Source organism: Salvelinus fontinalis, chromosome 2 (assembly GCF_029448725.1).
Source record: "Salvelinus fontinalis isolate EN_2023a chromosome 2, ASM2944872v1, whole genome shotgun sequence".
Lineage (NCBI taxonomy): Eukaryota > Metazoa > Chordata > Actinopteri > Salmoniformes > Salmonidae > Salvelinus > Salvelinus fontinalis.
Genome location: NC_074666.1, coordinates 21,556,967 through 21,570,100, shown reverse-complemented (window position 1 = coordinate 21,570,100; position 13,134 = coordinate 21,556,967). Strand labels below are relative to the sequence as shown.

The following is a 13,134-nucleotide window of genomic DNA, read 5'->3' as shown; positions in this document are numbered from 1 at the left end:
ACCCCACTGTTGTTGTACACCCCACTGTTGTTGTCCACCCCACTGTTGTTGTCCACCTCACTGTTGTTGTCCACCCGACTGTTGTTGTCCACCCGACTGTTGTTGTCCACCTCACTGTTGTTGTCTACCCCACTGTTGTTGTCCACCCTACTGTTGTTGTCCACCCCACTGTTGTTGTCCACCCCACTGTTGTCCACCTCACTGTTGTCCACCCCACTGTTGTTGTCCACCCCACTGTTGTTGTCCACCCCACTGTTGTTGTCCACCCCACTGTTGTTGTCCACCCCACTGTTGTTGTCCACCTCACTGTTGTTGTCCACCTCACTGTTGTTGTCCACCTCACTGTTGTTGTCCACCCCACTGTTGTTGTCCACCCCACTGTTGTTGTCCACCCCACTGTTGTTGTCCACCCCACTACCTTTCAATGCTCCCACGCCTGACACACAGCAGCCCCCATTGGAGAGAGTCCATCAACATCCTCCGCATGAACACCCCTTTTTATTGACACTCCACCGTTACAGTTACTTCCCTCTGCCTCTGAGCCCCGCCAGCCTCCTGCCTCGGCCGAGGACTCTGCCTTCCTCTGCTCCATCTCTAGACACACGCAGCCCGTCAGGTCGCTGTCGGTGTGGATGCGGTTTCTCACTCCTCGGATGGTGAGAGGGTTGGCGCTGAGGGCTGTGTCCCGGGTGGTTCTGGCCTTGCACCCCTGCTGATCCTTGCTCACCACCTGCTCCTGGGGGACAACGCTGCAACAGGATCCAGGACGACAGGCAGCCTGGAAGCCCTTCTTAAAGTTTTCATTGAAGTAGCCATAGATGATGGGGTTGATGCTGGAGTTGGAGAAGGCCAGCCAGTGGGAGAAAGGGAAGATGTAGCCTGTCAGAAGGTCCAGTTGGTCCCCCTCAGGTCTGGCGTAGTCTGTGAGGAGCATCAGGGTCCAGAGTGGCAGCCAGGACAGCATGAAGAGGAGAGCCACCACGATTAGCATTTTAACCACCTTGACCTTCCTCTGGGAGATAGGGGACTTAATATCTGGGTGCCCGCTGCTGGACAGAACAGCTGTAGCAGAAAGCTTGGCTCCGATGCAGCCATACATGATCATGATAAGAGCTAAGGGCATCAGGTAGATGTGTGTGAACAGGACCATGGTGTAAACTTTCCTCATCTCAGGGTCAGGCCAGGTCTCATAGCAGTAGTAGAGAGGGTAGATTTTGTTGTCACTGGATACCATGAAGTGACCCTTCTCTTGATCCACCGTCAGCATCACAGCCGACGGAAGCATGATCACCAGTGCAAGAGCCCACACCAGCCCTATAGTTGCCTTAGCAACAAGAAGGGTTAGCTTGGGCTTAAAGGGGTAAACAATACAGCGGAATCTAATGGGAGAGAGAGAGAGGAGAGATAGATGAGAAGTGATGAAGCGATTCATTTCACTAAGGATTCTTTATACGCCACATACAGATGTAGGATCTTAATTTGATCACTATTTTGTTGCTGAGCAGGAAATGCAAACTTGTAGTGTATTCAAGGGTTAAATGGCTTCTAAAGTTTGTAATTACTACTTTAAAATTTCCAACTTGATTTTCTCCAATGAAAAATGTATCAACAAAAAAATGTTGATTAATTATAATTCATATTTCCTGTTGCTGCAGGATTATTTTTCTTCTGTAGCAAATCGGCTCAAATTAAGATCCTAAATCTGTAGATTAAACAATTTACTGTAAAACACGAAGTGTTTAACATGCATACATGAAAGCCTTTCTATCCCCTTCCAATTCACATGTGCAGATACTAACAAGTACCCTGCATGCCTAAAGGAGACAATGGGGGAGGAAAGAGGTGGGGGACTTACCTGTCCACAGCGATGGCAACCAAGGTGAAGACAGATGCAGCCACTGATATCCCCTGTACCAGGCCACTTAACTTACACACTGCATTGCTAAAGGGCCAGCCTGTCAAAAAACAATAGCAACAATAACACTTTATTGGTGAGCTGCCAGACATTTCAATGAGAGTCAATAGCCATTCTGTGAACGGGTGTTTTTGGCATTTTTGGTACACATGAGTTAGTTTGGTACACGTGAGTTAGTTTGGTACACATGATTTGGTCATAAATAATAAAAAACTTCAGGAGTACTGTACATTTAAAACCTGCATGAAAGATGCCAAAATACCTTTTTGCACAAGAGTGGATCAAGTATTTATACCTACCCAGCGTGAATATGTAGCCAACAAAAGGTGTGTTTTGAAAAGGTAATTACTGTAAGTTAAGACTTCCCGCCTGAGTGATTTTATGGCAATGATTATTTCACACTTTTGTACATTTGGGGTTTTCTAAAAGCACTTTTACTGCCTGGACTCAACTAATGTCTGTATTGAAGAGATGAAGAGATTGTGAAGAACTGTCTAAAAATGTAAAGCTATTCATCAGGCTGTCAAATGAAAGACAGCTGCAATCATCATGTTCAGACCTACTATTTTTCTCTCAGTTCTGAACTATTCAAACATGAATCTGCAATATCCAATTTACATTTGCATTTTTGTCATTTAGCAGATGCTCTTATCCAGAGTGACTTAGTTAGTGCATTCATCTTAAGATAACTAGGTGGGACAACCACATAGCACAGTCATGGTAAGTAGATTCATCTTAAGATAACTAGGTGGGACAACCACATAGCACAGTCATGGTAAGTACATTCATCTTAAGATAACTAGGTGGGACAACCACATAGCACAGTCATGGTAAGTACATTCATCTTAAGATAACTAGGTGGGACAACCACATAACACAGTCATGGTAAGTACATTCATCTTAAGATAACTAGGTGGGACAACCACATAGCACAGTCATGGTAAGTACATTCATCTTAAGATAACTAGGTGGGACAACCACATAGCACAGTCATGGTAAGTACATTCATCTTAAGATAACTAGGTGGGACAACCACATAGCACAGTCATGGTAAGTACATTCATCTTAAGATAACTAGGTGGGACAACCACATAGCACAGTCATGGTAAGTACATTCATCTTAAGATAACTAGGTGGGACTGTCACGAATCCCGTTTCCTGAGTCTGGTTTTTGCCTGTGTTCTGTTCTGGAGTGTTTTTCCGGTGTCCTGGAACGCACCCTGGCTGGTTGCCGGGCGTTTTAGCTAGTTGGGAGATCTCAGATTACCCGCACCTGTATCCCATCAGCTATCTGTGCACCTGGTCCTGATCATCATCTCTCCTCTTCATAAGCCCGGACCTGACATCCATTCCCTGCCGGATCGTTAGCTTTAATCAGTATGTTATGCCAGCGTATCAGCCTCCAGCTTGATAGTACACTGCTCAAAAAAATAAAGGGAACACTTAAACAACACAATGTAACTCCAAGTCAATCACACTTCTGTGAAATCAAACTGTCCACTTAGGAAGCAACACTGATTGACAATAAATTTCACATGCTGTTGTGCAAATGGAATAGACAAAAGGTGGAAATTATAGGCAATTAGCAAGACACCCCCCAAAACAGGAGTGATTCTGCAGGTGGTGACCACAGACCACTTCTCAGTTCCTATGCTTCCTGGCTGATGTTTTGGTCACTTTTGAATGCTGGCGGTGCTCTCACTCTAGTGGTAGCATGAGACGGAGTCTACAACCCACACAAGTGGCTCAGGTAGTGCAGTTTATCCAGGATGGCACATCAATGCGAACTGAGGCAAAAAGGTTTGCTGTGTCTGTCAGCGTAGTGTCCAGAGCATGCAGGCGCTACCAGGAGACAGGCCAGTACATCAGGAGACGTGGAGGAGGCCGTAGGAGGGCAACAACGCAGCAGCAGGACCGCTACCTCCGACTTTGTGCAAGGAGGTGCACTGCCAGCGCCCTGCAAAATGACCTCCAGCAGGCCACAAATGTGCATGCGTCTGTTCAAACGGCCAGAAACAGACTCCATGAGGGTGGTATGAGGGCCCGACGTCCACAGGTGGGAGTTGTGCTTACAGCCCAACACCGTGCAGGACGTTTGGCATTTGCCAGAGAACACCAAGATTGGCAAATTCGCCACTGGCGCCCTGTGCTCTTCACAGATGAAAGCAGGTTCACACTGAGCACATGAGCACATGTGACAGACGTGACAGAGTCTGGAGACGCCGTGGAGAACGTTCTGCTGCCTGCAACATCCTCCAGCATGACCGGTTTGGCGATGGGTCAGTCATGGTGTGGGGTGGCATTTCTTTGTGGGGCCGCACAGCCCTCCATGTGCTCGCCAGAGGTAGCCTGACTGCCATTAGGTACCGAGATGAGATCCTCAGACCCCTTGTGAGACCATATGCTGACACATGCACATTTGTGGCCTGCTGGAGGTAATTTTGCAGGGCGCTGTCAGTGCACCTCCTTGCACAAAGTCGGAGGTAGCGGTCCTGCTGCTGGGTTGTTGCCCTCCTACGGCCTCCTCCACATCTCCTGATGTACTGGCCTGTCTCCTGGTAGCGCCTGCATGCTCTGGACACTACGCTGACAGACACAGCAAACCTTTTTGCCACAGTTCGCATTGATGTGCCATCCTGGATGAACTGCACTACCTGAGCCACTTGTGTGGGTTGTAGACTCCGTCTCATGCTACCACTAGAGTGAGAGCACCGCCAGCATTCAAAAGTGACCAAAACATCAGCCAGGAAGCATAGGAACTGAGAAGTGGTCTGTGGTCACCACCTGCAGAATCACTCCTGTTTTGGGGGGTGTCTTGCTAATTGCCTATAATTTCCACCTTTTGTCTATTCCATTTGCACAACAGCATGTGAAATTTATTGTCAATCAGTGTTGCTTCCTAAGTGGACAGTTTGATTTCACAGAAGTGTGATTGACTTGGAGTTACATTGTGTTTTTTAAGTGTTCCCTTTATTTTTTTGAGCAGTGTATTTGTTTTGTTGTTTTGTACGTCTTGCTTGCCTTAAACTTAACCCCGTTTGTTCTGTCTTCAGTTATTCTCCCGGATCACTTACCCCATTCCTGCCTGGTTGTCGGAGGCTTCCGCTACTCCTTTGGACCCACCTATTCACTCCCATCAACTCACCACCGCTGCCCGTTACGCTACCTGGATATTTCTACACCTTCATATTCACTTGTAAATAAATACTCACCTTCTTCCTACTCTCCTTGTCCTGGTCTGCTTCTGGGTTCGATTTTGAAAGAACGTGACAGAACGATCCGGCCAAGGATGAACCCAGCGGACCTGGACCCCGTTTGCCATGCCGTTACCCAGCAGGGGAAGATATTGGAACAACACGACACGGCGCTACAGGAGATAGCGGGTTCAGTCCGGAACTTATCTGCTAGCTTGACGAATATCCAGGATCAGCTCAGGTTGCCGGCGGGACATCCACCACCTGTTTCACCCATATCACCTGCCGATTCTGGAGAGGTTTCCTTCCGTGAGCCCAAGGTTCCGACGCCTGATAAGTACGAGGGGGATTTTGGAAGATGCCGTTCATTTCTTATGCAGTGTGGCTTAGTTTTTGATCTACAGCCCTACTCTTATGCCACAGATAAGGCTAGGATAGCTTTCGTGATTGAACTACTGCGTGGTAGAGCTCTGGAATGGGCTTCAGCCGTTTGGGAACGACCGGACACCTGCATGGCTTCATACCAGGAGTTCATGGCAGAGATGAGAGAGCTTTTTGACCATCCTGTCCGAGGTAAGGACGCAGCTAAACGTTTGTTCACTCTTCGCCAAGGAGCTCGCAGTGTGGCAGACTTTATGATCGAATTCAGGACATTGGCTGTGGAGAGTGGTTGGAATGAGGAGTCACTACAAGCGGCTTTTTACCAGGGGTTGTCGGAGCAACTCAAGGACGAGCTGATATCCTATCCAGAGCCTAGTGACCTAGACAGCTTGGTCACTTTAGCTATTCGGGTAGATAATAGAGTCCGAGAGAGAAGGAGGGAGAAGCAGTGGGGGCCGTCCAATCAATCAGCAACTCGGTTACCATTTGGTTCAGGAAATGGACCAGAACGTGTTGATCATGCTTCCCCACACGGGATTAGTGGAGGGGTCTTGCCACCAGATCCTGAACCAATGCAAGTGGGGCGACACAGGCTAAGGAGGAGCGCCAACGTAGATGTGAGACCAACAGCTGCCTCTACTGTGGTAGCTCGGGACATTACATCTCCGCTTGTCCACAGCGCCCGTTGAACTGCCCGGCTCGCTAGTTTTGGGAGGAATTTTTGCGAGCCAGTTTCAACCTCTCAAGAATCCTGTCAGACCCCGTTTTCCTGCGACCCTTATGAATAAGGACCAGAGCTTAGAGATGAACGCTTTTATCGATTCAGGTGCCGATGGCAGCTTTATTGATGCCGACTTGGTGGAACAGCTGGGGCTTTCCAAGGAACAATTGCCGGAAGCCATTGAAGCAACCACTCTGAACGGCAGTAGTCTGGCACGGATTACGATGAGGACTGAACCGGTTAAGATGTTGTTGTCGGGGAATCATTCAGAGTTTATCTCCTTCCTCATTCTGTCCTCGCCCCAGGTTCCTCTGGTTCTTGGTTACCCCTGGCTGAAGGAACACAATCTCTCGTTTGATTGGGTGACGGGTAAGGTAACTAGTTGGAGCATTGAGTGTCATGCTAACTGCCTTAGGACTGCCTGTTCTCCTGCTGTTCCCAGTCAGGTCAGTGACTCTGCTCCTCCTGATTTGTCCCTGGTTCCAGAAACATATCACGAGTTGGGTGAAATATTCAGTAAGCAGAAGGCTCTGTCCCTTCCTCCCCACTGACCTTATGACTGTGCGATTAATTTGTTCCCTGGAGCTGCCTTTCCCAAGGGACGGTTATACAGTATCTCTCGACCTCAACGTGAAGCCTTGGAGACCTACATCAAGGAATCTCTAGCTGCAGGTCTCATTCGCCCCTCGTCATCACCTCTGGGAGCAGGATTCTTTTTTGTGAGTAAGAAGGATGGCTCTCTTCGACCATGTATTGATTATCGGGGGTTGAATGATATTACGGTTAAGAACAAGTATCCCCTGCCCTTAATGAGCTCTGCTTTCGACTCTTTACAGGGTGCTACGGGTTTTACGAAGCTTGACCTACGTAATGCTTATCATTTGGTTCGGATCAAAGAGGGGGACGAGTGGTTGACTGAGTTCAATACTCCTATGGGACATTTCGAGTACCAGGTGATGCCGTTTGGACTGACCAACGCTCCTGCTGTGTTCCAAAGTATGGTGAATGATGTTCTGAGAGATATGATTGGTATTTTTGTGTCCGTTTACCTGGATGATATCCTCATCTTCTCGAGGGAGCTTTCTAGCCACGTCCTGCATGTCAAGCAGGTCTTGCAGTGGTTATTGGAGAACCGTCTGTTCGTGAAGGCTGAGAAGTGTGATTTTCACGCCCACACGACGTCCTTCCTCGGGTACATCATCTCCAGGGGAGAGATCATGATGGACCAAGAGAAGGTTCGGGCGGTTCGGGATTGGGCCCAGCCCGGTACGAGATTGCAGCTCCAGAGATTCCTGGGGTTTGCGAACTTCTATCGGAGGTTTATCCGTGATTACAGCCGGGTGGCCGTCCCTTTAACTGCCCTGACGTCTTGCACCAGAGATTTCTGTTGGACTCCTGAGGCAGACCGAGCATTTCTGGACTTGAAGAGCCGATTCACCAATGCCCCGATTCTCTCTCAACCTGACACTTCCCGTCAGTTTGTTGTTGAGGTGGACGCGTCTGATGTGGGGGTGGGCGCCATCCTGTCCCAGCGTAGCCCCACTGACGGTAAACTCCATCCCTGCGCCTTCTACTCGTCGTCTTTCTCCAGCTGAAAGAAACTACGATGTAGGTAACCGGGAGCTTCTCGCTGTGAAGCTTGCCTTGGAGGAGTGGCGTCACTGGTTGGAGGGAACGGAGCAACCGTTTGTGGTCTGGACTTACCACAAGAATCTGGCTTACGTGCAATCAGCTAAACGTCTCAACTCCCGTCAGCCCAGGTGGGCTTTGTTTTTTGGACGCTTCAATTTTTCCCTGGGTCGAAGAACGGGAAGGCGGACGCCCTGTCCCGGATGTTCTCCAAGACGGAGGAGAGTGGGGCCAAGACTGAGACGATTATTCCCCAGAATGTTGTCGTGGGAGCCGTTACATGGAGGATTGAGGAGGATGTGATGGCGGCCCTTCGGACGCAGCCCGGGCCCGGTAACGGTCCACCCGGTCGGTTGTTCGTGCCTGAGTCGGTCCGCTCTGCTGTCCTTCAGTGGTCCCACGCCAGCAAGATAGCTTGTCGCCCTGGCGTTGCTCGGACTATGGCGCTACTGCGCAGACGATTTTGGTGGCCTGCCATGGGAGAAGATACCCGGAGGTTTGTTGCCGCTTGTCCTGTTTGTGCACAGAATAAGAGTTCCAATCGGCCCAGCTCTGGGCTTCTTCACCCCCTACCTATTCCCCGGCGACCTTGGTCGCATCTGGCCCTGGACTTTGTCACGGGGTTTCCCTCTTCTGTTGGTAACACGGTTATTCTGACCATTGTGGACAGATTCAGCAAGTTTGCTCACTTTGTCCCCCTCTCCAAGCTGCCTTCTGCCACTGAGACGTCCAAGATCCTGGTTAGGGAGGTTTTCAGGGTCCACGGGTTGCCCTGTGACATTGTTTCTGACCGTGGTCCTCAGTTTACCTCTGATGTCTGGAGATCCTTATGTTTGGCCATTGGAGCTACAGTCAGTCTCACTTCTGGATTTCACCCCCAATCTAATGGTCAGGCGGAGAGAGCCAACCAGAAGATGGAGTCCACGCTGTGCTGTCTTGTTTCCTCTGATCCCACCTCTTGGTCCTCTCAATTACCCTGGGTCGAGTATGCCCATAAAACTCTCCCTTCATCTGCTACTGGGATGTCTCCCTTCCAGTGCCTGTACGGTTACCAACCTCCCTTGTTTCCTTCTCCGGAGAGGGTTCTCTCGGTTCCCTCCGTCTAGACCCACATTCGTCGTTGCCACCGGACCTGGCATCGGGCCAGGAAGGCTCTCCTTAGAGTTTCTGACCGGTATCAGATCCAGGCGAATCGTCGCCGTATTCCTGCCCCCGCTTATACGGTCGGAGATAAGGTTTGATTAGCTACACGGGATCTTCCTCTACGGACTGAGTCGAGGAAACTGTCACCGAAGTTCATTGGTCCGTTTGTAGTGGAGAGAATCATTAATCCGGTGGTGGTCCGACTCAAGTTGCCTGCAACACTTAGAGTACATCCCACCTTTCATGTCTCCTGCCTCAAGCCGGATCACCTCAGTCCTCTGTTGCCCCCTCCTCCTCGTCCTCCCCCTCCTCGGATGATCGGAGGTGGTCCTGTCTACACGGTGCGCCACATCATGGACTCAAGACGGCGGGGTCGAGGGTTCCAGTATCTAGTGGATTGGGAAGGATATGGTCCAGAGGAGAGGAGTTGGATTCCTTGGCGTCAGATCCTTGACGCTGACATGCTTCGTGACTTCTACCGCCTCCACCCTGGCGCTCCGGGTAGTCCGCCCGGTGGCGTTCGTCGGAGGGGGGGTACTGTCACGAATCCCGTTTCCTGAGTCTGGTTTTTGCCTGTGTTCTGTTCTGGAGTGTTTTTCCGGTGTCCTGGAACGCACCCTGGCTGGTTGCCGGGCGTTTTAGCTAGTTGGGAGATCTCAGATTACCCGCACCTGTATCCCATCAGCTATCTGTGCACCTGGTCCTGATCATCATCTCTCCTCTTCGTAAGCCCGGACCTGACATCCATTCCCTGCCGGATCGTTAGCCTTAATCAGTATGTTATGCCAGCGTATCAGCCTCCAGCTTGATAGTATTTGTTTTGTTGTTTTGTACGTCTTGCTTGCCTTAAACTTACCCCCGTTTGTTCTGTCTTCAGTTATTCTCCCGGATCACTTACCCCATTCCTGCCTGGTCGTCGGAGGCTTCCGCTACTCCTTTGGACCCACCTATTCACTCCCATCAACTCACCACCACTGCCCGTTACGCTACCTGGATATTTCCACACCTTCATATTCACTTGTAAATAAATACTCACCTTCTTCCTACTCTCCTTGTCCTGGTCTGCTTCTGGGTTCGATTTTGAAAGAACGTGACAGGGACAACCACATAGCACAGTCATGGTAAGTACATTCATCTTAAGATAACTAGGTGGGACAACCACATAGCACAGTCATGGTAAGTACATTCATCTTAAGATAACTAGGTGGGACAACCACACATCACAGTCATGGTAAGTAGATTTTCCTCAATAAAGTAGCTATCAGCAGAGTCAGAGCTAGTAAGGTTGTAAAGAGTCATGTGTTAGTTCACCAAAGGCTTTTCTTTTTTTACAAGACAATGATAAAAAGGCTTGCTATTAATAATAGTAAAAATTTAAATAATACAATTCAACAACAGGCTGGCAATTCAGCTTGTGAGATGTGTGAAGATTGGTGAGAATGAATTGAACTTATCTAAACCATTGCAAAGCTGGCTAGGCTGGGGCATGTGCAAGTTCAGACATATATAAGACCCCTGCTGAAACAGAGTCATACAATACATGTGAATGACTACTGGGGATAGCTAGAATTATGTTTCTTTCAAGGCACAAGATGGGTTTATCCTAATAACTGTTGTAATCAATAGCTAAAGGAAACTGGCAAATCAGTTATAGAAATAACTGTCTTTCTCTAAAGGTTGCATCATTCTTTCATCAAAGCTAACAGCAATGAATACAGAGTATTGTGTTTTATGAATTTACAGAATCATTATAGCAGTAGGGTAAAACCAACTTAGTAACTTTGTGGTTAGAGTTTGCGCCCTGAGATTGGAAGGTCATGCCAAAAAGACTCTAAAAATGGTAGGAATCTATGCCTCTCTGCTTGACACTCAGCATTAATGAGATGGATTGGAGGTAAGGCCCTACGATAGACTAGCCTCGTGTCCAGTGGGTGTACTTGTCTCTGTAGTGTGAGGCAGCTTGATGTACAAGAGATAGGCCATGCTTCTATAAGGTATTACTGTACCTGTGATGAGGTTGTCCACCAGCGTAGTCGGAATGCAGAAGATGCCCACCAGCAGGTCACTGATAGCCAGGTTGAGGATGAAGAGATTGGTAACTGTCCACATGTGACGGTTCTTAACCACAATGAGGCACACCAGGCAATTACCCACCATGCATGGCATGAAGATGAACAGGTAGGCTAGGGTAAAGCTGGCTGCTATGGCCAAAGAGTGTTGGTAGTAAGGGGAGAGCTTGACGCCAGAGACGGTGCAGCTGGAGTTGATGTTGGTGCAGTCGGTCAGGTTGGTGAGGTTTGTTGAGAGAATAAGGTCAGAGGTCATGTAAAGAGTAGTGGTCAATTGAAGTTCCAATGTGTCCTCCATCTTGAACTCCTCTTATTAGACCAGGAGAACAGTCAGGCTAAAAATACCCCAAAAAACAATAACATATTTATTACATGGGAGTAAATCATTACAAATATTTGGCGTCTTAAAAAAAAAAGCTAAATCACATTAAGTCTTTTGTCACTTTGGTAAATTATATTTTTTGTTGGCTTGTTTTATCGACTTCTTGTAGATATATATGGTTGTCCAGGTAATCAATTGAGAATGCAGTGTATGGTTTAGGCCAATCCACTGTAGGACCTCAGGATCCTGTTTACAGTATGTTTCAGTAATCCACCAAAAAAGGTATGTTTGTTAGCTGTCTCCATGAAGCGACAATGACATGCATAAGAAGCATTACAATTAATTATGGGTAGTGAGGTGACAATGTTGTTGTAAGTATAGCGAGATGGTGAATGTCGATGAATGAATATCAGAACTTCTCTATGACAACCATTCAGCTTGGAGCGCTCAACAACCATTCTATTTGCCTGAATACATTCTGTTTTTCAAATGGGATGAGAGATGTTTGTGACAGTCATTGGCATTATGATAATATCACAATGCCAATGATTGTCATAAGTAATACCAAAGACTGTCACAAACATCTTTCATCCTCTTTGAACGTAGACTGTCAACAAAGATGTTTTACATTCAACAACTCCAGTTAGTTCTGATATCTCTTATTCATTCAGCTTTGATAATGCTCTTTTTAACTATACTATCATGTTTATGATATGCTAATAACGTGTATAAAGATTTATAAACATACACAGCCAATGTTAAACCTTATTAAATAGGGCGGTTTTGTACTTTTTTGTACACAGTATACTATCATGCAAAAGCATTTAATTTAAATCAAACAATAAATAATAACATTAATTATTTATTTCTCACGTTATAATTTACATTTTTTATAAAAGTTATACAATATCATTATTTGGGGTTATTTATTAACACATTATCGAAACAAGTATTCACAGACATGTTCTGATAGGAATGAAGCTCAAGTCAATTTAACTTTTAAATGGAATGTGATCGTTTTTTAAACATCCTAATTAATATTATTCGGATATAAATTAGACATTCCAATAACGAGAATCTTACAGAGTTCTTTCATAGTCTTCATTATTTCATTAACCTTAAATTTCCCGAAATCAAGTGAAGGCGATCTCTCTATCTTATCAATGTCATTCAGTTGAGAAAGAAATCCCGATAAAGACAAATTGTAATACGTAGATTTGTAGAAGAAAGACCATACCTTACGTGCCTTTTTAAAGACCTCCACGTGTGCGGTGAAATAAGAAAAAATACAACAAAATCTCAGATAGTCCCCACACTAAATTATGAAATAGATACAGAGAGCGCGACTGAACTTTTCCCAGTGCACTAAAACACCTTCAAATACTATTTAGCTTGTTTGTTTCATCCTCACATCGGATCCATACGGTCTACGCATCCGGCAAATGAGGAGGCGTGCACCGTGCGCATGAACTGATTTTATAGCTACAGCGCTGTCGCGCGTGCTCCACATGGAGACATTCTAGAGACCTCATACTCATGTGTTTTCGAAAATCTATGATCTAGATTATTACTTTACTTGACAATACCAAAAAATCCCAACAATGAAATCAGCCTACCATGTCAAGCCTACAACCCTTTCTACATCCAACTAAGATCCCCCTTCACGCCCTGACCTTAGAAATCCTTTTTATGTCTCTATTTGGTTTGGTCAGGGTGTGATTTGGGGTGGGTATTCTATGTTTTTTAGTTCAATTATTTGT

At 46.9% G+C, this 13,134-nt stretch overlaps 1 protein-coding gene across 1 annotated transcript; it reads right to left on the bottom strand.

Annotated features, from left to right (window-relative positions):
* Positions 1–379: 379 nt before the first annotated feature.
* LOC129814187 (neuropeptide FF receptor 1-like) lies at positions 380–11,379 on the bottom strand. The gene is made up of 3 exons (XM_055867098.1): positions 10,990–11,379; positions 1,856–1,955; positions 380–1,379 (listed from the first exon to the last, which is right to left on the bottom strand). The coding sequence occupies exons 1-3, from the start codon at positions 11,348–11,350 to the stop codon at positions 422–424; spliced, it is 1,419 nt and encodes a 472-aa protein (XP_055723073.1). The 5' UTR covers positions 11,351–11,379; the 3' UTR covers positions 380–421.
* Between the last annotated feature and the right edge of the window lie 1,755 nt (positions 11,380–13,134).

Excerpts from the sequence above, each read along its gene's own strand:
- LOC129814187 (XM_055867098.1), bottom strand. The coding sequence starts at position 11,350 with ATGGAGGACACATTGGAACTTCAATTGACCACTACTCTTTACATGACC. Across the intron at positions 1,956-10,989 it reads GGTGGACAACCTCATCACAG|GCTGGCCCTTTAGCAATGCA; the intron begins GTACAGTAATAC and ends GTTTTTTGACAG. Across the intron at positions 1,380-1,855 it reads GTTGCCATCGCTGTGGACAG|ATTCCGCTGTATTGTTTACC; the intron begins GTAAGTCCCCCA and ends CTCTCCCATTAG.